We start from the raw sequence: 25,442 nt of genomic DNA, 5'->3' as shown, positions 1-25,442 counted from the left end.
TACAGTTTGTATTTGAAAATAGTTGGTCTCTGAAACACCGGAAACAACCTCTTTGGGGTTTTTCGGTTAGTCTGGACCAGGCTTGTGAAGGACTCACTCGGTCCTCTCACCCTCCGCCCAGGTGACCTCTGAAACCTTGTGTTGTTTAGAAGGCCAAGACCACACCAGGTCCAAGCCATCTGGTCCCTGGTCTGTCAGGGCCCTCTGCTGGTTGTGGAGCCTCCTGGACCTCTACTGCTCCCTGCTGGAGCTACTGCTCCAGGCAGTGAGCTAAGCTGAGTGGGCCACACTGAGCGGGCCCCCAGCTTCTCCCAGGACCACAGAGGCCCGATTCTTGGTGGACTACCACCTTAAAGTGCCTTTCCTGCCTCCCCGAGCCCTCTTTACCTCCGTTATGCCTCGACCTCTGACCCCGACCCCAAGAAAAGACCACGGAACGCCAAGACTGCTGCTGTACACCAGGGTTGTTTATCGGGTCAGGCTAGGTTGACCCTTATTAGAGCCACGGCCCCGGAGTCTCAGGGATGGCCCTGTTTGGGCCTCAGGGGGAGGCAGCGCCCGGCACTGGCCTCGGACGCACAGCTGCCCCGAGGGAGTCAGGCTGCAGGTCATGGCGGCTGGATCCAGGTCCGGTGGTAGTTGCATCTGCCGGTGCACCCTGTGCGCTACGCGGTAGCCGGCCCCGTCCGGGCTGCAGCCCTCCAGTTGCCGCTTGCCCGTCACCATCAGACATTGGCCGTCCACTTGCACCAGCAGCTCGTCGGGAGTGAAGCCGTAGGTATCCACCTTCATCTGGAAGCCATCCTCCACGGGGAAGTTGTTCTGCGAAGCTGCCGAGTCGTCCCTGAGCAGCCGTACCGGTAGCGTGGCCACCTGGTTCTGTTCAGCGAGGGCTGCGCTGGGACAGGGGGATGCCACCTGGCTCCTGCTGGGGAGACCGCTACCGACCCGCTGCATCCGAGTGAGCAACTGCTATCCAAGGGCAGTGGCGCGAGGCACGCGGGCAGCGGCGCGCACGTCCGGGGAGGCACTCGCGCAGCCCGGCTCCCTCAGTGACCCCGGGCCGGCCCGCTTCAGCAGTTTGGGGTCAGCCACGCGAATCCTGCTTCCACAGGCCAGGTGGTCAGCCACCATGGGGCACCGCTGCTGCTTTCATCCTGACTCCTGCCCCACTGTCAGGCCCTTCCCCGCTTCGGTCACAGGGCCCCACGGCTCTGGGCTGTGACCCGCCTACGTACGCTGAACGACGCCGGACGTGCGATCCGGACCCTGGAGCGCTCGCAAGCACCGGGCGGAAGACGAGATTGAGCCGCTGCGCTCTTGCCCTTCCAAGAATCTGTCCCGAGGACAAGGATTGTCCCCTGGGACAGAGCCAACGGGATGTGGCCATGGGGTCTTACATTCTCCGAAACCCCTTTTTCTGACCGCGCACAAATCCTGTGATGACAGATGGGGCTTGGGAGATGAACGCGACTTCCCGGTTTCCTGCATTCATCAGACCCTGGGCCTTCTGTGGCAGGCTCAGGGCTGGGTTCCGGGACAAAATTGAAGAGGTGGGCCCTGCCCTCGAGGTGCCCACGGGGTTACGGGGAGAGCCATTCACAAACACTGGGATGTGCCCTCCTTTACTTCTACCTCATCCCCATCTCAGTATCCCTCGTGATCATGGCCATACCCCTGGCGCTCAGTGATTTTATAATAATCCTTTATTGCTGAAGTATCACGTATATACAGAAAAGTCCACCAAAGAGTAGAGTGGAAGTATCCCAAAGACAACACCACCCTTGCAACTTCACAGGTTCAGAAAGGTAACTGCTGCGTTTTAATCTCCATCATAGGGGCAAGTCTGTGTCCGCAGTGCAGGCCAGGGCCGGGGTTGGGGCAAGAGGGGATGTGCCAGGAAGCCATCACAACTCCAGGCCCCAGAGCTGCACTTGCACCCTCGTGGGCAGAATCTACAATTCCCCTCAACTGAAGCCTGTTTTCTCAGATGCTTCTCCAAGTCCCCAAGAAAACAGCAATCTCCACTGTCCCAGAAGCCTCCAAGAGAGAATGAAGTGAGGAGGAGCCAATCTAGGGTAATGGCTCAGGCTTCACTCGCTTGTCTGGGACCAAGAGACAAGACAGAAAAGTCTGGAAGCCGGAGGCAAAGGGAGCGGCAGTGAAAGACTACAATTCCCGTCATGCCCCGGCGCAGCGACGCCTGCGCACTGTGCGCCGGTTGCCCATGCGGCCCTAGGGCTGGGAGCGCCGCGCCGCTCCGCTGCGGGGGAGGCCATGGCGGAACCTACCCAGGCCTCAACCCCGGCGCCGGCCACGCAGTCCCGTCCCCTTCAGTCTCCAGCCCCTGCCCCAACTCCGACTCCTGCCCCCAGCCCGGCTTCAGCCCCGACTCCGGCTCCCACTCCGGCACCAGCCCCCGCCCCAGCTGCAGCCCCAGCCGGGAGCACAGGGACTGGGGCTCCCGGGGTAGGAAGTGGGGGGACCGGGAGCGGAGGGGATCCGGCTCGACCTGGCCTGAGCCAGCAGCAGCGCGCCAGCCAGAGGAAGGCGCAAGTCCGGGGGCTGCCGCGCGCCAAGAAGCTTGAGAAGCTAGGGGTCTTCTCGGCTTGCAAGGTGGGGGCGGGGCCTGGGGTGAGAGGGGGCGGGGCCTGGGGCATCCCAGGGCCCGGGTGGGAATAGGGGCAAATCTCTGGCTGGGGATCTGCTCCCCCTTCCCGGTTACAGGGTTACTGACTGATTCTTCTGCCTCCAGGCCAATGAAACCTGCAAGTGTAATGGCTGGAAAAACCCCAAGCCCCCCACTGCACCCCGCATGGACCTACAGCAGCCAGCTGCCAACCTGAGCGAGCTATGCCGCAGCTGTGAGCACCCCTTGGGTAAGGCAGGTAGTGCCCTTGGAGCTAGGGCGGGGTCAGGCTGGGTCCTGCTTGGACAGGATGATTTAAGTGCCACAGAGCTTCATTTGTGGAACCAAAAATACCTCCTAAGGAAGGATTGAGTTGGGAACATGTATCCCCCAAGGGAAGCGAAAGGAAATTTGCCAGCCCTGAAGAGACAGTGGCCACCCAAGGACTGATGTAGGAGCAGTCAGTCTCATTGCTGGTCACGCTGGTTGGAGGGACCGAGGGTGTAAATTGCCTGGTGGTGAAGAGAGACAGGAAGCTCTGGTGATCTGTCCATTCTTCCCAACCCTACCACCTATCCTTGCAGCTGACCACGTGTCCCACCTGGAGAATGTGTCAGAGGAGGAGATTAACCGGCTACTGGGTATGGTGGTGGACGTGGAGAACCTATTCATGTCTGTTCATAAGGAGGAGGACACAGACACTAAGCAGGTGTATTTCTACCTCTTCAAGGTGAGCTTTGTCCAAGTGAGTGTGGATGAGCACGGTAGACAAGGCTAGGGAGTCGGCAGCTCTGAGCTCTGCTGACCTCTGCCCCTCCTTCTTCCTCTTCCTCCAGCTTCTGCGGAAATGCATCCTGCAGATGACCCGGCCAGTGGTGGAGGGCTCCCTGGGCAGTCCCCCGTTTGAGAAGCCTAATATTGAACAGGTGGGATGAGGAAGGTGGTAAGAGAATTGGGGGCATCTTGGAGGACTGAGGAGGCTGTGTTCCCCATCCTGTCAAGTTGAGAATAAGGGAGAAGTTCAGAGAAGAGAGGATGTTTTGTGCTTCAGGTGGACATGGGGGTGGGAGTGGGCCAGAGTTTTTCTTCACCGGGAGCCCCAGAATGAGAGGAGAGCTTTACCCTGCCCTCGGGAAGCACCAGTGTTTGGATGAGAAGCCCCTGCTTGCTGCTCACGTCTCCTTCCTGGTTCTGTCCCCTGCCCGCCCCTTCTCAGGGTGTGCTGAACTTTGTGCAATACAAGTTTAGTCACCTCGCCCCTCGGGAGCGGCAGACGATGTTTGAGCTCTCAAAGATGTTCCTGCTCTGCCTTAACTACTGGAAGCTTGAGACGCCTGCCCAATTTCGGCAGCGGTCTCAGGCCGAGGACGTGGCTACCTACAAGGTCAATTATACCAGGTAGGCCCAGCCAAGGGCAGCACGAGGAGAGGCTTGTAGGCGCAGCCTAGGTTCAACGTCTCCATTCTCACTTCCCGCCTCCCCACTGGCTCCAGATGGCTCTGCTACTGCCACGTGCCCCAGAGCTGTGATAGCCTCCCCCGCTACGAGACCACTCACATCTTTGGGCGAAGCCTTCTCCGCTCCATCTTCACTGTGACCCGGCGGCAGCTGCTAGAGAAATTCCGGGTGGAAAAGGACAAGCTGGTGCCCGAGAAGAGGACCCTCATCCTCACCCACTTCCCAAAGTAAGGCTCATTCTGGCCTATCCGGATTTTGCCCCAGTTCACATCCGCCTGTTGTCCCCTTTTTTCCAGGAAGGCTTCCTGGAATGGTCCCTCCTTTCCCTCCATGAGCCTTCTGGGATCTGGGTGTCTACCTGGCAGACTTGTCCGGGGCCCAGATGCAACTTGCTGGCATTTGCCTTTGCGTGTACTAGACTGGGGATGGCAGGTACATTGCCCGAGTGCTAACATTACCCCTGCCCACGCCCCTGGTAGATGTGACTAATCATTTCCCACGGGGCCTGGACACAGCCTCAGAACCCTTCCCACCACAGCCTGCCGAGAAACCAGAGGTTACACTCGAGGTGAAACCGATTTCCACTCCTGTTGTAGACCTTTCTGTAAAGTTTTCCTCTGTTTTGCAACACTTTCCTCTCATTTGAAACCAGGATCGTAGCTGCTCAGCTTGAGAAGCCGTTACTGACTAATCCAGGCCCTTCAGTGCCCCCTCTGCCACCAGGTGGGAATATGAGGTGACAGGAGGGAGTAGATTCTGAGCCCCCATTTTGATACTGAGGTGCAGGGTGGCTCGGTGCCCTGCCTGGCCACCTAGCACAGGATGGCGCCGGCTCACACACCCGGTCGCCCTGTGCTACACCCGGTCGCCCTGTGCTACACCCCGTGGCAGACGGGGCCTCTGATCTCTGTCCTGGATTGTCCAGTCCTGCTACTTTTGACTAGGGGCTCAAGAGAGGCAGGGGAGTGTCTCTCCCCGCCGCCCCCTGCCCCCAGGCCAAAGGTTGTTTCTCTTCTTCAGCTCCCAGCCCCCTGAGAACACGGTTTCTTTGACCTGCCTCCAGTTCTTCTGGCGTCTGGTCCAGGCTGCTGTGTGGGTCGGAGGACAGGGTTGGGAGACAGACTGTACCCTCCCCACAGATTCCTGTCCATGCTGGAGGAGGAGATCTATGGGGCGAACTCTCCGATCTGGGAGTCGGGCTTCACCATGCCGCCCTCAGAGGGGACCCAGCTGGTGCCCAGGCCAGGTACACGCCCTGGTAGGCTCTGTAGGCTTTCGGCTTGGCCTTCCTGGCTGAGCTTGGCCTCCTGCCGGGGAGGAGGCACTGTGGATGGCAGCCGCGGGGACATCCGGGAGGGTGCGTCTGGGACTTAGAGGGCCCGGATCCCTTTGTGGGACCCATCGCCACCTTTGACCACCCCCCGCTCCCCCTGATTTCGCTCACCCTCAGCTACAGTCAGCGCGGCAGTTGTTCCCAGCGCCCCCATCTTCAGCCCCACCATGGGTGGGGGCAGCAACAGCTCCTTGAGTCTGGATTCCGGAGGGGCTGAGCCCATGCCAGGTGGGTACTTGACCCCTGACCCTCATTCACCCCTCCCCTAACCTCTTGCTGTCCATGGGAGACCCTGCCAACCTTCCCGGCAGGTGAGAAGAGGAAGCTCCCAGAGAACCTGACCCTGGAGGATGCCAAGCGGCTCCGCGTGATGGGCGACATCCCCATGGAGTTGGTCAACGAGGTCATGCTCACCATCACCGACCCTGCCGCCATGCTGGGGCCTGAGGTGGGCAGCCCGGCTCACTGACCAGTGTGGGGAGGGGACCTCACCGGCCTGAGGCCCTGGCTCACCAGCCCTCCTCTGGTGCCCAGACGAGCCTGCTGTCTGCCAACGCAGCCCGGGACGAGACGGCCCGCCTAGAGGAGCGCCGCGGCATCATTGAGTTCCATGTCATCGGCAACTCACTGACGCCCAAGGCCAACCGGCGGGTATTGCTGTGGCTCGTGGGGCTGCAGAATGTCTTCTCCCACCAGCTGCCGCGCATGCCCAAGGAGTACATCGCCCGCCTCGTCTTTGACCCGTGCGTCCCCAGAAGAGCCCCAACCACACCTGGGCATCTGTCCTTGGCCCCCCTATGTCCCCCCACCCCCTCCTCTTCCTCCAACCTGTGGGAATACTTGTTCCTCCGCTCTCGGCACTGAGTGCTGCCCCGCCCTCCAAAGCTGTGGGGATCCCGGGAGCATTTGGGGAACAACAGGTAGGGGCAGTGACCTGTCCCCTCTCCCCTTAGGAAGCACAAGACTCTGGCCTTGATCAAGGATGGGCGGGTCATTGGTGGGATCTGCTTCCGCATGTTTCCCACCCAGGGCTTCACAGAGATTGTCTTCTGTGCTGTCACCTCAAATGAGCAAGTCAAGGTGAGTGCGTGTTCCTGGCCCCAGCCCCTTCCGGCCACCTGCTTCTCAGTTTGGACTGGGTCAGAGCAAAAATCCCAGTAGGTCTTCTAGTGGCCAGGCAGTTCTTCCGGGCCCCACAAGGTGGCATTTGTCCTTTGATAACTGCATATTAAGACACTTGTTGACAGATGGAGGCCCAAAACCAGTAATGCTTTTAAATGGACCTGAATTTCCTTCACAAGAACATTCACATACACTGGGGAGTTAATAATTTTTACACTAGCCCTGGGCTGGGTGATCGTCCTGGGTTCTGTCCTGGAATTGTCACAACAGACCCACTGGTAGGGTTCCCGGTTCTCCTATTCTACATAACCCAGATCTGCAGGGTGCCTCCCTGGTCTAGACGTGTGTGGAAGACACTCTCTTGAGGGTTCAAATGTTGCACTGAGTGGGGCTCTTGTGATTCCTCTTCCCCTTTCCCCCCAACTCTGACGCCTGGGAACTGGGAACCAGTGACACGTGGACGGCAACTTCCTGGTTGGGATTTCCATCCTGGCCTTAACCGTGGCTGGCTGTCTGACCTTGGACACGTTTCCTAACATAGTTGAGTTTCAGTTTTTTGTTTTTGTTTTTGTTTTTGTTTTTATAAAAATGGAGGTAATAATATTTACCTCATGGACTGACTTGAGAGTTGGTCTGTAAAGTACCAAGCACCACACCTGGCCCAGAATAAGTGCTCAGAAAGTCTCCTTCACCTTCTCCCCACAAACTCCCCTTCCTCTGCCAGTTGCCTTTTCTCCTGTATGTCCAGGATCCCCTAGCTGTCTCTACATCCTATCCAGTCTGCTCCTTCCTCTCTGGGGCCCCCCTGGTAAGCCCTGCTCGCCTCCCCCACAGGGCTATGGGACTCACCTGATGAACCACTTGAAGGAGTATCACATCAAACACAACATTCTCTACTTCCTCACCTATGCTGACGAGTACGCCATTGGCTACTTCAAAAAGCAGGTGACCCTCCCCTCCCTGCACACTTGCCTGCTGCCTGGGGCTAGGGGTCATTCTGTCCAGCCCCCTGTTGTGGACGGAATGGGAGTCCCTTCATGTCCCCTGCTTCATCTAGCACCTGCGAGGAGATCTTTCTCGCCTATCTTCCTGCCCCTCCTCCCCCCGCCGCGCTGCTGCCCCAGTGAAGAGTGAGGGCCTGGAGGGCAGTAGGGCAGGCTGGAGGAATGTTTCCCATCCAGGGAAACATTGCCAGGGAGTCGGGAGGGGCAGCTGACCTGGAACCTTTCTGGGGACAGAGTGATTGAACCCACACAACACAGCATTGTACCAGCCACCACAGGAGGGGATCCAGGAACCCGGGAGAACAGACAAGGCCTGCACCGCCCCTCAGAGGCTCCTGGGGGAAGAGCTATTCAAGTTGGAAAAGCCTTGTCGACGGATTGGGTCATAACTGTCCACTCCCTAGGGCTTCTCCAAGGACATCAAGGTTCCCAAGAGCCGCTACCTGGGCTACATTAAGGACTATGAGGGTGCAACATTGATGGAGTGTGAGCTGAATCCCCGGATCCCCTACACGGAGCTGTCCCACATCATCAAAAAGCAGAAGGAGGTGTGTGTGCACATGTGCGTGCACTCATCGTTGGGGCTTACCGTGTGCACGTGGGGGAGAGCACGCGTGTGTGGGTGTGTACCACAGGTATGTGCGTGTGTGAGCCAGGCCTGGGGTGGGCCGGGATCTTGGTTCTTACTTTCCCTCCCAAGGAAGTTAGGAGGCGAGGCGCCTGGACTCAGCGGCAGGGCCTCTGACTGTGGCCCTTGGGAGGGTTTCCGCTGGGACTGGAGTCGGCCCCTCAAGACGCTGCCTTCCCTCAGATCATCAAGAAGCTGATTGAGCGCAAACAAGCCCAGATCCGAAAGGTCTACCCCGGGCTCAGCTGCTTCAAGGAGGGTGTGAGGCAGATCCCTGTGGAGAGTGTCCCCGGCATTCGTGAGCAGGGGTCTTGCTGGGGGAGGGGGCACCCTGCTCGGTGTGTGTTCTCGAATTCTTAGGGATGCTCTCCCCACCCACTCCCCACTTTGCAGGAGAGACAGGCTGGAAGCCGTTGGGGAAGGAGAAAGGGTGAGTGCTGTGTGGAGGGAGAGGGTGTTGGGGGAGGCAGAAGGGCCAAGGGCCTCAGACGTGGTGTCTCTCACCCCAGGAAGGAGCTGAAGGATCCAGACCAGCTCTACACAACCCTCAAAAACTTGCTGGCCCAGATCAAGGTGGGGAGACCAGGTTCCCTTCTGGGGGTGCCTGCATCAGCGACTCTGGCTTCATGACCCATTCTGGGGTGGGTGGCGGTCACGAGGTGGGCTTGGGGCACAGTGGGCCTGGCTCCAGCTCAGCTTTCCTCTCTAGTCACACCCCAGTGCCTGGCCCTTCATGGAGCCTGTGAAGAAGTCAGAGGCCCCTGACTACTATGAGGTCATCCGCTTCCCTATTGGTGAGGACACTCCATTCCGACCCTTTCCTTCCTCTTTGGCCCCCAAATCTACTCCTGCTCCTGCCTTCACTGGACCCCACAGCCCCGCTCGCCTCAGCCTCTTAAAAGCATGCCTTTACTTCCTGCTGCCCCAGACCTGAAGACCATGACGGAGCGACTGCGCAGCCGCTACTATGTCACCCGGAAGCTCTTTGTGGCTGACCTGCAGCGGGTCATTGCCAACTGCCGCGAGTACAACCCCCCGGACAGCGAGTACTGCCGCTGTGCCAGCGCCCTGGAGAAGTTCTTCTACTTCAAGCTCAAGGAGGGGGGCCTCATTGACAAGTAGCCTCTGGCTTTGGACCGCAGCCTTGACCTGGAATGTCTCCACCTTGGGTTCTGATCCCGTCCTGAGGGGTGCCCCTGGCGCCCAGGTTCCTCTCAGCTTAAAGCACTCCAGCCCCGGGCCCTGCAGCCCTTTCTGGATCCTCAGGCACCCCCAAGCCTGCAGCTCTGTCCCACTCTCCGTTGTATCTGACCTTGGGCAGGGATCTCCTGGATCTGGGGTTCAGCCCCTCTACAGTGGCTGGTGGCTAGAGGATAAACCCTGCCCGGCCCCGGTGGCCCCCAGCCCTGTCCCCGCAGAGCCACGAAGTCCTGGAGGCCTCGGCCTCGCCTGGCCCACTGTTTGCTTGAGGGCTGAGACTGCCACTTTTAGCTCGTGGGAGGGGGCTTCAGGGTTTGGAAGTTCAACTGGGACTGGAGTGGCCATGCCTCACCCTGCACAGTTCTGTCTGTCCCCCAGGGGTGGGGGACCTGGGGACCATTCATTTCCTGGCATTAATCCCTCAGAGGGAACAATAAAGCTTTTTTTTTTTTTTTCTTTTTCCCCTCTGTGTGATTGTTTCTTTGGTAGAGTCCATAGCCTGAACAGGCTGACCCTGTTCCCGGTACCTCCTACAAGCTGGAGTCTATTAAACCCCAGATTGTCCTGGGGCCACCCTCCCCAACAAGCCTCATACCTAGTGCCACGCCCCTGGGACGATGGCACCTGCCCGGCCACAGCCCTACTTCCACTCCTGCCCAGGTGTGGGTGCTGCAGCGGTCCCAATCACCGGGCCACCTTCACCTGGGTGGACACGGTTACAGCTGATTCAGAAGGGTGGGGGGTGGGGTGGAGACCACTCTTGGAGGAGGGGCCGGCAGGACCCCGGAGGAATGAAAGGGTGCTTTCCTGCAGGTTTTTCAGGCAACGGGGATTTCTAAGGCCGATCTCTGACAGAGCTGGCTCCTCCCCTGAGTTTCAGTTTCTGTTTCCGATCTCAGCACAACCCCGGGCGGGCGACCAACACCAGGCACTGGGGCTAACCACCCTCTGTGCCTCGGCAGGTGGCGCAGATAAGAACTGGCAGGGCAGGGGTCAGGTGTAGTCTGTGTTACTCGTCTCCCCTTCAGATGATCAGATCAGATTCCAGGTAGGTCCCTTCGGTGCCCTGCTCCACCTCCCTCCAGTGGGATGGGGACGGCTCTGCACCAGAGTGGGCTGGCCAGGAGCGGGGAGGGAGCCAGGATGGCCAGTCATCTGAGCCTCCTTCCATTCCCAGAAGGGAGCTGCGACCCTACCAGTGGGAGGTGATCATGCCTGCCCTGGAGGGCAGGAATATCATCATATGGCTGCCCACGGGGGCTGGGAAGACCCGGGCAGCTGCTTATGTGGCCAAGAGGCATCTAGAGACTGTGGACGGAGCCAAGGTGGTCGTACTGGTTAACAGGGTGAGTAGCCCGCTCCTCCCCTCGTTGGGGTCTCGGCTCCTCAGGTGCCTCACAAAGCCTGCCAGATCTCCAGGGCTGCTGTGGCCACCTCTAAGCTCACCTGGCTTTTCTCCCCTTCCCGTCCCCAGCCAGTTCCTGGGGGTCACGTTGCCTCCTCCCCATCGCCCCATCCAGCTTCCTCTCCCTGACTCCTTCCCCACCCCCAGGTGCACCTGGTGACCCAGCATTGCGAGGAGTTCAGCCGCATGCTGGACAAACGCTGGGCCATTACAACCCTGAGTGGGGACATGGGGCCACGAGCTGGCTTTGGCCACCTGGCCCGGAGCCATGACCTGCTCATCTGCACAGCCGAGCTGCTACAGATGGCACTGACCAGCCCCGAGGAGGAGGAGCACGTGGAGCTGAACGGTGAGGGCTGAGCCAGGGGAAAGAGTACACACCTGAGGCACCTCGACCTGCCAACCCCAGGGCATCTCTCCTAGTATGGCTGTTGGGATGTTTTGTGGGAGTGAGGAGATCCCCATTCGCCAAACCCCAGCATACACCCTAGTAGAAGCAGATCTGGCTAGAATGCAGGATCTGGGGCAAGCCTCAGCCCCACCGCTGAGCCTCAGTTTACTAATCCGCAAAATGGAGGTAAATCATCCCTGCCTCGGCCGGTCTCTGGAGCCTGGCTGCGGGTTGTGAAGGGAGGAGGGAGTTAGATGAACTGTGGGGACTACATGGAGAAAAGCTGCTGGGGGAGGAAAAGCTTTGCAAAGGTCACAGCCTTCCCCTGTGTTTGCCCCCAGCCTTCTCCCTGCTTGTGGTGGATGAGTGTCACCACACGCACAAAGACACCGTCTACAACATTATCCTGAGCCGGTATCTACAGCACAAACTCCAGAGGACACGGCCCCTGCCCCAGGTGCTGGGTCTCACAGCCTCCCCAGGCACTGGTGGGGCGTCCACACTTGATGGGGCGATTGACCACATCCTGCAGGTCAGCTTGGCTCCTATGACCCTCCCACCACCAGAGTCCTCCCTGCCCTGCCCCATGCCCATCAGCCCTACCCAGGCTCTCCTGGGTGACTGTCCAGGCCCCTTTGTCACTGAAGCTGCAGCCTCCAGTGGCTTCTTCCTGCACTTAGAATAGACTCCCATCTGTCCACTGTGGCTTACACAGTTCCATCCGACCCAGCCCTGCCTACCTCCCCAGCCTCATTTCCCCGCACACTCCCCTCACCCCTACCCCACAGGCCTTCTTCAGGTCTCCGGAGCATGTCCTGCTTGTCCCCCTTCTCAGGACCTTTGTGGTCACCGTTCCTTTTGCCCTGAATGCCCTTTCCCCTGCACTTGGCCTGTCTGGCTCCCTCTTGCCTTTCAGGGAACAGCTTAGTTGTCACCTCTTCAGAGTTCTTCCCTGACCTCCCCCACTGCACGCTGTCACATCATCGAGTTTCATTCTCCTCAGAGCTCATTAACGCGGCCTGAAGCCCTCTCATTCTGTTATTCTTTCCTGCTTTGTCGATCTGTCTCCCCGACACCAAAATAAGACCTTCTGGATCCCCACTGCCTCCAAAAGCACTGGGCCCAGAGAGGACGAGCAATAAATATTTTGTTGAGTAAATGAATCCCCACTTCCAATGGCCCTGCTCAGTGGTAGCTGGGACCTGTCCTGTCCCAAAGTTCTGCCCGTTGTCCTCATAGGACTCTACCCCAGTCTGGTGAACCCCCATCTCTTGCCCCAGCTCTGTGCCAACCTGGACACGTGGCGCATCATGTCACCCCAGAACTACCGCCCCCAGCTGCAGGAGCACAGTCCTCAGCCCTGCAAACAGTACAACCTCTGCCACAGGCGCGGCCAGGTGAGTGGAAGGAGGGATACGGACAGCGGGGGGTGGGGGGGGTGCTGGCATGAAGTTAGGGCACCTGGGGTTGAGCCCTGATTCCACCTCCCCTAGCTCTGTGACTTCCCGTTACTTGCGTTTATATCCGAGCCTCTGTTTCTCCCTTCTGTGAAATGGGGAAGTCGCAGCCCATGCCCACAGCCTGCTGTTTGGTTTGACTCCGACGCCTCTCTGGGCACCTGTCAAAACCCTCCAGCACCCTGTCCGGTGCTTTGCAAACTTTAAACCTGGAGCACTTCGTGCTGAGGCTCTCCCACGGTGCAGACACTGGCGTCTGCTATGACAGGGCTGCACAAGGGCTTAGAGATTGCTGTTCTCAGGCCAGAGGTCAAGGGCACGTAGCGGGTGGAGGCAGAACAGGAACCAGGGGCAGCAACCTGACCCCTGCCTCCAGTCGGGACTCATTCATATCCCGGCAGGCCTCCCTCCGGAGCTCCTTCTCAAACACCACGGGGCAGGGGCAGCAGGAGCGGTGAGGCTTCACGTGGAGATCGGCGCTCCCGTTGGGTGCTCATTGCTCCCCCATGTGTATGGGAATCCCTTCACTCCCTCTTCTCATCCAGGACCCATTTGGGGACATGCTGAAGAAGCTCATGGAGCGAATCCACAACCACCTGGATATGCCGGAGTTGAGCCGGGACTTCGGGACGCAGACTTACGAGCAGCAGGTGGTGGAGCTGAGCCAGGATGGTGAGAGGGGCTGTGGACGTGGAAGGCAAGGAGGCGGGGACCTGCCTGGGCGGAGCCTTTGGGGCGGGGCTTAGCCTCTCTGGGGGCGGAGTCTAGGCCGCTGGAGGCCTGAAGGGGCGTGGCCGCTCAAACCCTGAGGCCTCTACCCACCTGCAGCGGCCGAGGCCGGGCTCCAGCAGCGCCGGGTGTACGCGCTTCACCTGCGGCGCTACAACGATGCGCTGCTCATCCACCACACGGTCCGTGCTGTGGACGCACTGGCCTCGCTGCGGGAGTTCTACGACAGGGAGCGCGCCACTAAGACCCAGGTCCTGCATGCCGAGCGCTGGCTGCTGGCACAGTTCAATGGTGAGGCTCGTGGGAACTGTACTGGTCGGGGCACAGGAGTCAACACAGGTTGGGAGGGTGCCAGTGAGGGTACTGGGGCCCTGTTTTTCTAACCGAAAGTCGAGGCCGTGGATAGGGCAAAAGATGTATGCCCTCATCTGTGGAAGTTTGCATAGCTATGAAAACAAATTCATGATACTGCCAAAGATTTTTTAAAAGCCATTAAGTTCAGGGACTGTCCCTTGAAAGTCTGGGGTGTGTGGTACCTTTAACCTGAGCAAGCGAGGTGGTCAGAGGGTAAAGTTTAATGCAAGAGACCTCAGCAAGGTTGAGGGGCTGAAGGGGGGCAAGGATCTTTCTGAAGAGACCTGAGGTTGAGTTAGTTAATCCTGGGTGGCAGAGGTCAGCATGGAAAGGTCAAGTGTCATCCTGGTAGCTGGGTTGAAGAGGGGTGCTGGGTGAGCTATGTCTGCAAAGGATTCTATACTGTAGGTCCCTGTGGAAGCCTGGCTGGCTGGGTGGGAAGAGGGCGGCCTCAAATGCCCTTGTGGTGCCGTTCAGGGGGAATTAGGAGCCGAGCTCCTCAGGCTCCCTCTCTACCTGCAGCCCTATCCCTGTGAACCACGCCCTCTCCCATTGCCCTGCCCACCTCCAGGCCTGAGTTCTGTGCCTCTGTTTTGGGCTTTTCTGGCAGACTACAAGAATGAGCTGGCCGACCTGGCGACACGTAGCCCGGAGAACCCCAAACTGGAGATGCTAGAACAGATCCTGCAAGAGCAGTTCGGAAGCTCCGACGGCCGCCGGGGCATCCTCTTCACCCAGACCCGCCAGAGCGCTCACTCTCTCCTGCTCTGGCTTCAGCAGCAGCCGAGCCTGCAGATGCTGGACATCAGGGCCGACCTGCTGATTGGGGCTGGGAACAGCAGCCAGAACACCCATATGACCCAGGTGTGGGCTTTGGGGAAAGGAGCCGGGGCTGAAGGAGTTCCTAGGGGAGAAAGGGTGGGGACGGAGTCTTCAGCACAGAGATATGGGGGACTGATTCTCCCCAGGCAGAGGGCAGAGAACTGGGGGAGAGAGGTGGACACTGAGATCCCCAGTACTGAAGGTTTCCTCCATCTGGGGGGTCCCTGGGGGCAGAGAGGCAGAAGCTTGCGGATCTGTAGGGAAAGAGGGAAGGGATGTTTTCAGGACAGAGGATCAGAGCTCTGGGGTCCCTTGCTAGAGAAGAATAAGTCCTGAGACCTCTAGAGTAAAGCGGTGGGGATCCTTAGGAGTCCTTAGCGGAGACAGGGGTTAGGTGGTCACCTGGGAAGATGGGCAAGGCACTGGGGGTAGCAGTGGAGTCTTAGGCTCCCTAGGGAAAGGGGCCAGGATTGTGATTAAACCGGAACCAGGTGAGGCTGGGCTGGCAGGAGGGCAGGCCTGAACCCACCTGGCCTACCATGCTCTTTCTCCGCCCCAGAGAGACCAGCAAGAAGTGATCCGGAAGTTCCGGGCTGGCATCCTGAACCTCCTGGTGGCTACAAGCGTGGCGGAAGAGGGGCTAGACATCCCCCAGTGCAATGTGGTGGTGCGCTATGGGCTCCTGACCAACGAGATCTCCATGGTCCAGGTGTGTGAACCCCGTGATGCCAACAGCCCTCAGAGATCCTTGTGGGACCCCAGGCCCGCTCAGGCTCCTCCCTATCTCCTTCCACAGGCCAGGGGCCGTGCCCGGGCTGGTCAGAGTGTGTACTCGTTTGTGGCGACCCAAGGCAGTCGGGAGCTGCGGCGGGAGCTGACCAACGAGGCGCTGGAGACTTTGATGGAGCGGGCCGTGGCTGCCGTGCAGAAGATGGATGAGGCCGAGTACCAGGCCAAGGTCTGTGGGCAGCCTGCATGCCCTGCGGACAGAGGGGGGCTGAGGATGCTCTGCCTGGAAGGTCCACACACACACACACACACGCGCGCGCGCGCGCACACACACACACACACACACACACACACACACCTGCTCCCTCTTCCTCTGGGGGCTAACTTGGCCCACCTGGGAAGGCTTAAATGGACGTGAAGTGTAAAGGCCAAGGGTGGGGCTGCCAGGGAAGGCAATGGTTCTTCTCCAAACGCCTTGAGAACAGGCCTCGTCTGAGCTTTTAATTCCTCATCACCAAATACTTTGTGCATCTGTGAGAGGGCTGTCTTACAGCTCTTCTGGCACCAGGCGGGGGGAGGGAGGGACAAAGACACATGTACAAAATAAGCCCAGAACCAGGACTTCAATCTGTTCCCCTGAGGCAGGGTCACCATCATCCGGCCTTGCCCGGGACGGCCCCCGTTTACACCTGTTATCCAGCGTAATTATTAGCGATGCCCCGTGTTCGATCCAAAGAAGCAGCTTTGCACGAAATCCTCCAAAGAGGAGGCAGAGACTCAGTGACAACACTCGCTCTGCTCCCACCATGCCCCCACCATGCCCCCACCATGCTCCCACCATGCCCCCACTCCATACTCTTTTCCTCCACAGGGCTGCTTCTAAAAGCCCCAGGGAAGGTTGAGGAAAGTTTCTTCTGGGTACTAACGATCTGAGGCCTCCAGGAGCCCTTTGTTCCCTGAGCACATTCCGGGGGGCAGGCCTCCAGGGGCCCCACCTATGTCGTGTCTCCCTCCGACTCCAGATCCGGGATCTGCAGCGGGCAGCCCTGGTCAAGCGGGCCGCCCAGGCAGCCCAGCGGGAGAATCAGCGGCAGCAGTTCCTGGCCGAGCAGGTGCAGCTTCTCTGCATCAACTGCATGGTGGCCGTGGGCCACGGGAGTGACCTGCGGAAGGTGGAGGGCGCCCACCACGTCAACGTGAACCCCAACTTCTCGTGAGACCAGCGGGAGGGGCCGGTGGGATGGGAGGGAGGGCACAGGCGGGATGGGGGACCGGGAACCCCTCCCATCCAGACAGAGCTCTGAGGGTTTGCGAGCTTAAACAGCGTTTTGACAAGTACCGAATCTGCGGACAGGTTTTATCGCCACCCCGTTTTGCAGGTGAGGTGACAGAGGCTCAGAGAGGCTACATGACTTGTCCAGGCTCCCACAGCCACTATGTGGTTGAGCAAGAGCTGGAATTGAGGACACCAAATGCTGAGGGGCCACAAACTCCTCCCCCTGAACCCCCGCCATCCTACCTACTCTGAAGGCAGAAGGGCTGGTTGTCCCTGAGCCACTCTGTCATCCTCCATCCCCTAGAGGGGAACCTTCTGCCCCCCTCCATTCGTCCATCCATTCATTAAGGATTGATTAGGGACCCGCTGTGTGCCAGGCCACTGTGCCAAAGATCTCCACGCAGGCTCTCTCATTTAAGGAGGTAGCACTTCAACCAGGACATGCAGGCTGGATTGGGCTGGAAGGGGGGATGCGTACAGGCAGGGATGATGTGATAGGACTGATTCTGGTTGGTTTGAGTGGGAAAGGCCATGAAGGATGAGACTGAAGAAGACAGACTAGCCTGTGGAGAGCATTGAAGGTCAGGCCTGAAAGTCTAGCCTTTGTCTGGGAGGCAGTGAGGAGTCTTGGGTGAATTTTGAGCAAGAGAATGTCAAGGTCAGATTTGCATTTTCAGAAGATCACCCTGGCAGTTGGTGGAAGGATGGCGTGGGTTGGGAGTGCGGATGGAATGGGATGGAAGGGTGGGGCAGGGAGATCTGTTGGGGGGTAGTTGGAATCATCCCGGTGGGTAGTCCTGAGGCCTGAACTTGGTTGGAGGGCATGCAATGAGGCAGCACAGACAGGGCTGATTGAAGGTTGGGTCTTCTGGCCCTGGGAAGTCTCTTTGCCTCTTGGCAGTCAGAAAAGCCCAAGGTCCAGGTGGAGGCCCAGCAAGCAGGAGGGCACAAGATCGGGGGCTAAGTGGGGGGTGTCCTGAGCACTCCCATTCCCCTCCAGGATCTACTACACTGTCTCCCGGGGGCCTGTGGTCATCGACAGAACCTTCAAGGACTGGAAGCCTGGGGGTGCCATTCACTGCAGGAACTGTGGGGAGGTAAGTATTGGGGCCATGGCCCTGAACTCCAGTCTTCAGAAGTCCCCAGTCTGAGAGAGGAGGCCCAGCCTCTGCCATCAGGACATCCTCACGGGGATGGGGGAAGCAGCTCTGCCCCAGGAGTCCCTCATCTGAGGAGAGAGGTCTAACCACAGTGTGACTGGGGAGACGGCTCTGAGGTGGGAGACCCAGGCCCTGCGTTCATGGATGCATGATTCTCTCCTCCCCCAACTTGAGGAGAAAAGCCCAGTCTGAGGACGGTGGCCCAAACCAGCCATCTCTGTCCCACCCTCAGGCCTGGGGTCTGCAGATGATCTACAAGTCAGTGAAGCTGCCAGCGCTCAAAGTTCGCAGCATGCTTCTAGAGACACCCCGAGGGAGAGTCCAGGCCAAGAAGTGGTCCCGCGTGCCCTTCCTCGTGCCTGACTTTGACTACCTGCAACACTGTACCCAGAACCTGTCTGACTTCACCCTGGATTGAGCCTCCTGTCCCTGCAGTGCCTGGCTCAGGCTGCAGGGGGCGGGAGAATCCGTTGCAGCTGCCGTCTTCCACGGGGCGAAGCCCGGGCCCAGGCCCCTCTTGTCTGAGTCACCAGCTCGGGGTGTTTTGCTGACCAGCCACAGACAACCCGGGCACCCAGGCTGTCTGAGACTCCCACGCCAAGGAAGCAACTGGAGAGCCACAGCTCAGCCTCAGTCTCCCTGCACACTCACAGATACTCCAGTGCACTAGATGGACGTGCGGGTTGGGGGGCATTGGGAGGGAAACTGAGGCGGGAGGCTAGCCCCACTAAACTAGCAATCACCACAACTTCCCTTGACCCCCTGACATTCCTTCCCTGCCAAGGCCACTTCTATTTTTGGAGGCTCCTCATAAATTGAAAATAAAGAAGTAGAAAATTGGTGTAGAAAAGTTACGGTTTTTTAAAAATAGATTTGTTGAGGTATAAATGACATAAAATAAACTCTGTAATTACAGTGTATAATTTGATAAATTTTTATTAAAAATTTTTTTTTAATGTTTATTTTTGAGAGAGACAGAGACAGAATGCAAGTGAGTTAGGGGCTGAGAGAGAGGGAGACACAGAATCCGAAGCAGGCTCCAGGCTCTGAGCTGTCAGCACAGAACCCGACACGGGGCTCGAACTCATGAACTGTGAGATCATGACCTGACCTGAAGTCAGACACTTAACCGACTGAGCCACCCAGGTACCCCTAATTTGATCAATCTTAACCTGTCTTCCACAATCAAGACAGCAAACATAGCCATCACCTTCAAAAGTTTCCTTGTTCCCATGTATTCCCTCCCTCCTCCCCTTCCCCCTGCACTGATCTGATATTTTTAAGGTTAAAAGTTGTGGTGGTGGTGGTGGTGGTGGTGTTTTAACCACCCCTCTTTATGGCTCTCAGGTAACCTTATTTGGAGAGAGCACCCCAAGCCTCCATTTGAGAGCCATCCAGAATGGTCCCCCTGCCCCCTCCAACTCCTGAGAGTCTCCAACCCCAGCAGCACCCCTCCATCTTCTCCTAACCCCCGGGGTCACCTCCCTGGGCTGGGGAGAGGCTGAGAATCCAGGATTGGAGGGGTGGTGCTCAGGTAGGCACTGGAGCGGGGGAACTTGTAAAGGCCTACATTTTCTGTTCTCATTTTAACAAGGAAGAAAAAGAAAGGCAAGATCTAGGTTGATTCTTCAGGGAAAGGGCTATTTCTGTAGTCAGAGGCCCAGCAGGCAGGAGTCACCTTCAAGAGGAAGGGAGGGGGCTAGAGCAGAGATTTGAAAGCAGGATGGCAGTCCTTCCTGCCGTCTAATCTCCTTCCTTCCTGCTACATCCTGGGTCCTGCCTAAGGGTAGATGGAAATAAGGCACTTTCTTTTCCCCAGCACCTCCTTTTGGATCTGTCTCTTGTCTGATTGAGGCTGAAAGTCCAGTTCCAGTCTTTTTTGGCCTCCATTGCCCGAGAGGGAACCCCTTTCCCCGGGGCCTCTCTTCCTCCTCATCTTCTCCGGGAGGCATCCCTCGGCCTTGGTTCCAGGAGTCACCCTTCTTCTCCCTGCTGTCACATCTCCGCCTCCTGGGGCCCGTCCTCTGCCCATCCGGTCCCCACTTCGCCTTCAGTTGTTATCTTCCCCTGCCAGCAACGTGCCTTTTTCAGGTCAATAAAATTAGCGACTGGGGGCAGAGGGGGGGTGGCAGGGGCCCAGGGGTGCTAAGCTCAATGGCCTTGAATGCGGCTGGACGCACGGAGTCTGGACGCCTGTCATTCCAGGGCTAAACAGTGACAGCTGAGGGGCCTGAGCTGGTGTTGGGGGCAGGGGATGGTGTTGCAAGGAGTGACGGATTGAGGATAAAGATGACCCGGGCACCTAATGGTCCCCCTCAGTGGCCTGAACCCCTACACAGCTGACCCCTGGATGGGGGACTCTGACTTCAGAGGAGGTGTCCTCTCACCCACCTTGCCGGGCTGGGAGAGCTTTCTTGAGCTAGGATGAAAGGGGAAACTCAGGCAAGGAGGGGTTCCTAGGCTTTCTTCTTCTGGTGAAGGGTCTTCACATGGTCACTTCCTCCAGGCCATGTGGGCTAGGCTGCCCGAAGCGGGGGGGGGGATCCTACCTTCTCAGCCTTCGATAAGCCCAGCTCCAGACCCTCCCTAGAGGCCCAGAAGCTCTCCTCGCTTTCGGTCCCCCTGAATAAACCCGCCCACCGTACTCGACCGCGGCTCCCTCTCCCCGGCCCCGCCCCCCGAGCCGGGCCCCGCCCCCTCCCCCGGCCAGCCGGGAGCCGCGGCGCTCCCGAGCGCAGCGAGAGCAGGTGGCCGCGGCGGGCTCCGTCTCTGCCCTGCAGGTAAGTCGGCGACGCGGGCTGGTCCACGCTGAGGACCTCGAGGGCAGCGCGGGAGAACAAGGTAGCCCCCTCCACCTGTCCTGTGCCCTCGTCTCAAAACTGGGGGGCCCCACGAGACGGTGAGGACAACCCTTTTGGTTCTGCGCGCCCCGACGCTGGGCATCTAGCGAGTGGGACTAAAAACTCTGGCGAAGTTTAGAGGCTCCTGGCTGGCTATCCCTGATGCCGGCGTGGGCTCTGAGGGATGAGAAGAGACAGAGCATTAGGCACGCAGCTTTCTGAAGGAGAGCGGGTCGGGGATGGTGACTGCAGGGCTCCGGGTGAGGACCCTTTCGCTGACTCCGGGTGCCCCGTGCCTCATCCAAGTGTCGCATCCTATTCCCACCCTTCGGGAGGGATAGGGTGAAGCAAACAGCTTCTGTTCTGTGGGTAAATGAGGTAAGAGCACATAGCTGAGCTGGGACCTGGGTTTTCCCGTGAACCCAGGGCGCGTCCGCATCATTTGTTACACCTGGGTACAGATACACGTGGGTAACGCGGATGAGGGAGCAGAAGGTCTGGGGAACCCAGAGAGCCGGGGGACTGAGCAGATCTTTTCTGTGTTCATGTCCCAGAGCCAGTCGGAGAAGATGATCACAGAAGGGAGCCTTACTGCAGACGTGGGGTGCATTTGTACCTTCCGTGTTGGCATTTGGGTTGTAGGAAAGGGGTCCTGCCTCCTAGTACTCAAGGAAGGCTTCCTGGAAGAGGAGGTCCTGGACTGACAGCTCAGATGTCATGCTCAGAGCTCTGAGCCACAAGGGAAGGTCAGACTCTGGGCCCTGGTGCTGGGCTGGGGTACAGCAGAGGATCCCAGATTGTAGAAAAAAGAGAGGTCAGGATGCTGCCCTCCAGATCCAGCCAGGACCCCAAGACCTTCTAGAGATCATCACAAGCTCACGGACGGAGATCCAACTTAGGCGGGAGGGCTTCTTTTGTATGTCTAGTTTCCCCATTCCATTGTCTCCTCCCACCACACAAACTGTCATTGTTGGGAAGTTCTTTCTCATAGCTGACCTTCATCCCTTCTGCTTCTGTGCCTGCCTCTTCTGGAAGGCAATGTGCTGTAGTGGAAAGAGTGGGGTCATTGCGGTCAGTTAGACTTGAGTTCTATCACCTGTACCTACTGTGTGACCTCGGGCAAGTTACTTAACCTCTTTGAGTTTGCTTCCCCACCTGTAAAATGGGGATAATAATAGAACCCCCCTCATAGGGTGGCTGTAAGGATTAAGTGCGAATACGCATGTAGAGCGCTTTGCATACTGCCTGGCGCCTGGTAAGAGCTCAACAAGTGTAAGTGTCCCCTCCCGTGTAGGACAGCAAAGCCGATCTGCAGGGGGTGGGGGTGGGGGTTGGAAGGTTTTTTTTAAACTTGGCCAGAGAGAGCAGTGCCCTTCACCACCACCACCCCTCCAGCCCCTGCCCCCTGCTGGCTCCTGGATCCCCGTTGGACTCGTCTGGGCTGCCCAGGGACCCTCTCCTCCTTCTCTTTCAGTCGCCGTGGTTTTTTGCGTCCAGAGCGAAGAGAGGGACCCCAACAGGTCAGGGACCAGTGGCAGCAGGAGCCCACTTGGGGCTAAGCCTCAAGGGAACAGACTGGCTTAGAGAACCAACTGAAAAAAAAAATGCCCCATTTGTCATCACCTCCCTGCCCTCCCCACCTCCAGAAATCCACAAGTTGGGATCAAGCCTCACTAAATTTTTCCAGGAAGATAAATAATACAAGTGACTGAGAGTCCTGTTTGGGGATTGTCCAAGCTGCCCTCCAAAGGCAGCTTCAGTCCCTGGCCCGCGCTCTGGAAGCTGCTGGGAAGGCTGGATCTAGTAAGCACCCTTAAACCTGGGCAGGGGAGGGAGTGTCCTTGCCCTCACCGGATGCTTTCAAGGGCTCCGCTCTCGTCCTCCTCTGGCCATTCCTCTCCCTGTGGGGTGAGGAGTCAGGAAGGCCAAGGGGATGAACCTGTGCATTCCCTTCAAGATCACATTCCCCTTACCTGTGACTCCGGAAGTCCCTGCCCGGATGGTCACCCAGCCTGCTCCCAGCCCCTGCAAGCCTCCACCCCGGGCCTGTTCTCAATGTAGGTCGTGTCACTAGCGTGTGCACCCCTCGGCCTCAGGGGCGACTGCAGGTGGCTAAGGGGCAGCTGTTTGCAAGGCGTAAGGATGGAGCCAGGATGTGAGGCTCAGTGTCCACACGCACGCATCTGAGTCTCTTGTGGTGCAGAAAGGAGCTCTCCCTCCATAGCGTCATTCTCCTGCAAAAGTCCCGGGAGTCAGAGAAATCTAAGTTGGAACCTGGTCTTCCAGGTTGTTATGGAGTGTACTTGTCAAGATGGGAGGTTAGAACATATTTCAATTCAGTTTGTTGGCTTGCCCCAGGCCCTGCAAACGTTCAGGGTGGGCCCGGCAGCATCCGTGACTGAAACTGGTATTTGGTGAATTGCCTCCCTGCTCGCGCTGCCCCCCGGTAAAGCGGCACGCCCTGTGAAACTGGGCAGAGGACACGCCCACCTGGACCAGGAAGGAGTTTCAAGGTGACATGAAGACTGTCAGCTGTCACTAACAAGCAGTCCCCGCTTGGGCCTGCTGACCTCATTCTCCACCCCAAAAGTGGGACAGTGTCTTTCAAATGTCCTGTGATGCTTAAGAGGGAATGGATGAGAGGGGCACGGTCGCTTTTCTCCTGAGTGGGGGCAGGGCGTGGGCCCCTGCTGGGCCCCAGGAGGTCAGCGGCACTGCAGCGGGATGGGGGATGGATGTGACAGTGGGGGCCGGGGGGAGGTCAGAGCTGGACCCCACCACCCTTCCCGCTGCCCTGCTCAGAGGGAGACGCGCCCGGAGCCAAGAAGGAGCCGTGGGTCTGTAACGAGGGTCCTCCTGTAAGTTTAGATCTTGGGCTTTGGATGGAGAAGAGCGTGGAGGCCAGCTGGCCGGGCAGTGGGAGTCATCCCCGGCGGGAACGAATGGCACACTGGTCTCGACTACAGCTGAGTGCCCCGTGGCACCTGAACACACCGTCTGTTCGCGGGAGAGAGACACGCGGCCTTTGTGTGGCCGTCTCTGACGCTCATCCGTTGTGATCGGGCTGTTTGAGGGTCAGACCTGCCGCTTTGGCCTCATTGGCACTGGTCGAAGGCTCACACTCAGATGCCCTCGCACGGCCAGGCACACGTGCCCGTTTGCACCGGCTCACGGTTGCACGCTCGACACGGCTCTGAGTGCAATCTCGGGGATGGGTCCCCGCAGACCCGCCCTGACGTGTGCGCCTGGGCCACCCGCATGCCTTCGCCACAGCCACGGTGTCACCCTCCCCTATCGGTCGGTGACTTTTCATTCACCTTGGGTGACCTGCCAGCTCCAGTGGCCAAGGGTTGGCTTACTCGAGGGTGGCTGGGGGCCAGATGCCTGCAGCGCTTCAGTGCCGGGGACAGAAGACGGCAGCAGTGCCCTCCTGGGACTCCCCACGGACCCACTGGACCCGACATTTGGCACCTCTGGTCCCCCAAATCTGTCAGGGGGGTCCCCAGGCCCTGAGTCTCAGTCTGTCTGTCTTTGTGTAGCTCTGTGAGCCTCTTTCTGCCTCCCAGCGTGTAAGTGCGTCTGTCCCTGTGTCCCCCGCGTGCTCTCTGCTCAGTCCTTCTTCCCCAGCTCCTGTGCCTGTCATTTCCGCCTCTCCTCCCTCCCTGTCTCTGGTCCATCTCTTTTTCTGTGTGTCTTTCTCTCTCTTTTTCTCTGTATGAGCACCTCTGTCTCTCTAAGTCTCTTTTTCTCTGCGTGTCTCTGCCCTTTTATCTCTGACACACACACACACACACACACACACACACACACACACACACACACACACTTCCTCACCCTCAGTCTCTCATTTCTGTGTCTCCAATTGTGAGACGTCTTTCAGGTTCATCTTTCTGTCTTTACAGCTCTCCATCTCTGCCTCTGAGTCGGGTTTGTGCCTCTGAGATCTCTGTCTTCCTCTCACGAGGCGTCCCAGAGGGACAGGACAGCCAAGTGTCTCTGAGTGTGTAGAAGAAGGTGACAAAGCATGGCGGGGGAGTGGGGGTGGGGGTGTGTGTGCTGCTATGGCTTCTGGGTTGCTCCTCTGCCAGGCGAGGAGGGGGAGAGTAGGATCAGGTTCGGGAGAGGACGGACGTCAGCCCACCTCCCCCACGTCTTCTGTCAAGAACTTCAGAACTTGGGGGGCTTTGGCTCCAGACTCCTTCTTCAGCCACCAGGCCCAGGGTCACGGACTGGGAACAGGGCCGGGGCTTCAGAGTGACAAAGAGGAGAGCCCCTTGTCTGTCCGGTTGATCTGATTGACCCGGAACCGAAGGAAGTGTGTTGGGGCTTTGGAGTCCCCACTCCGGAGAGGCGCTGACCAGAGTGGGGCTGGACTCGATGCTTTTCTTTCCCTCGAAGCAGCCAAGCCCCACACACCCACCCCAGGCCCCCCGCTTCCTGCTCCAAACCACCGGCTACTCCCCACCCTGTTCCAGAGGTTTCCGCTGACTGCCCCAGGGCGAGGGGCCTGCCCAAACAGCCTCCCTGCTCTCTCCTCGGGCATCCCCACCTCAGTGGGCCTCTCCTCGCCACTGCCCTGGCCTCTCGCACAGGAGCGGCTGTGTTGGCTGTTTGTTTATTTGACTAAGGTTTCCTTGGGTGGAGTGAGGGCCGAATCCACAGATACTTCTCCCCAGTTCAGATGCCCAGGCAAGAGGCCAGACTGCCCTCCCCCAGGTCCCACTCGCCTCTTCTCTATCCTCAGGCCCCAGACTTTTCTATCCTCCTGGTCTCGGTCTGTGATTCCTCCATCCGAGGCTGGCTACCCCCCATCTCACTGGACGGGCAAGTTGGGGAGGTGTGAGCCACACCCCTCACCACCCCTATCCCTCACTGAGGGGAGGGTATTGGGAACTGGATCCCTTG

The 25,442-nt window shown here is 58.6% G+C and overlaps 3 protein-coding genes across 3 annotated transcripts; 2 read left to right on the top strand and 1 right to left on the bottom strand.

The window, feature by feature from the left end:
- The first annotated feature begins 206 nt into the window (after positions 1-206).
- On the top strand, positions 207-9,836 carry KAT2A (lysine acetyltransferase 2A). Its single transcript, XM_047093326.1, has 19 exons — positions 207-1,808; positions 1,991-2,616; positions 2,756-2,879; positions 3,214-3,359; positions 3,466-3,555; positions 3,846-4,027; positions 4,123-4,314; positions 5,227-5,333; positions 5,538-5,648; positions 5,732-5,868; positions 5,955-6,163; positions 6,374-6,500; positions 7,377-7,487; positions 7,951-8,094; positions 8,358-8,472; positions 8,568-8,604; positions 8,684-8,747; positions 8,884-8,968; positions 9,103-9,836. The coding sequence occupies exons 2-19, from the start codon at positions 2,278-2,280 to the stop codon at positions 9,294-9,296; spliced, it is 2,514 nt and encodes an 837-aa protein (XP_046949282.1). The 5' UTR covers positions 207-1,808; positions 1,991-2,277; the 3' UTR covers positions 9,297-9,836.
- HSPB9 (heat shock protein family B (small) member 9) lies at positions 469-957 on the bottom strand. Its single transcript, XM_047093249.1, has one exon. The coding sequence runs from the start codon at positions 955-957 to the stop codon at positions 469-471; it is 489 nt and encodes a 162-aa protein (XP_046949205.1).
- Positions 9,837-10,267: 431 nt separating the features above from the next.
- DHX58 (DExH-box helicase 58) lies at positions 10,268-18,547 on the top strand. Its single transcript, XM_047093551.1, has 13 exons — positions 10,268-10,422; positions 10,552-10,720; positions 10,927-11,128; positions 11,512-11,702; positions 12,451-12,567; positions 13,173-13,299; positions 13,456-13,647; positions 14,321-14,574; positions 15,092-15,241; positions 15,329-15,490; positions 16,284-16,474; positions 17,538-17,634; positions 17,930-18,547. Exons 1-13 carry the CDS (start codon positions 10,403-10,405, stop codon positions 18,113-18,115), a joined length of 2,058 nt encoding a protein of 685 aa, XP_046949507.1. The 5' UTR covers positions 10,268-10,402; the 3' UTR covers positions 18,116-18,547.
- The last annotated feature ends 6,895 nt before the right edge of the window (positions 18,548-25,442 follow it).

The sequence above is a fragment of the Lynx rufus genome, unplaced genomic scaffold (assembly GCF_022079265.1).
Source record: "Lynx rufus isolate CCGP_SWC_20201006 ecotype Redwood Valley unplaced genomic scaffold, mLynRuf1.p SCAF_34, whole genome shotgun sequence".
In the NCBI taxonomy this organism is placed as follows: Eukaryota; Metazoa; Chordata; class Mammalia; order Carnivora; family Felidae; genus Lynx; species Lynx rufus.
Note: the sequence above shows the minus strand (reverse complement) of the source record. Positions and strands in the feature narration are given on the sequence as shown.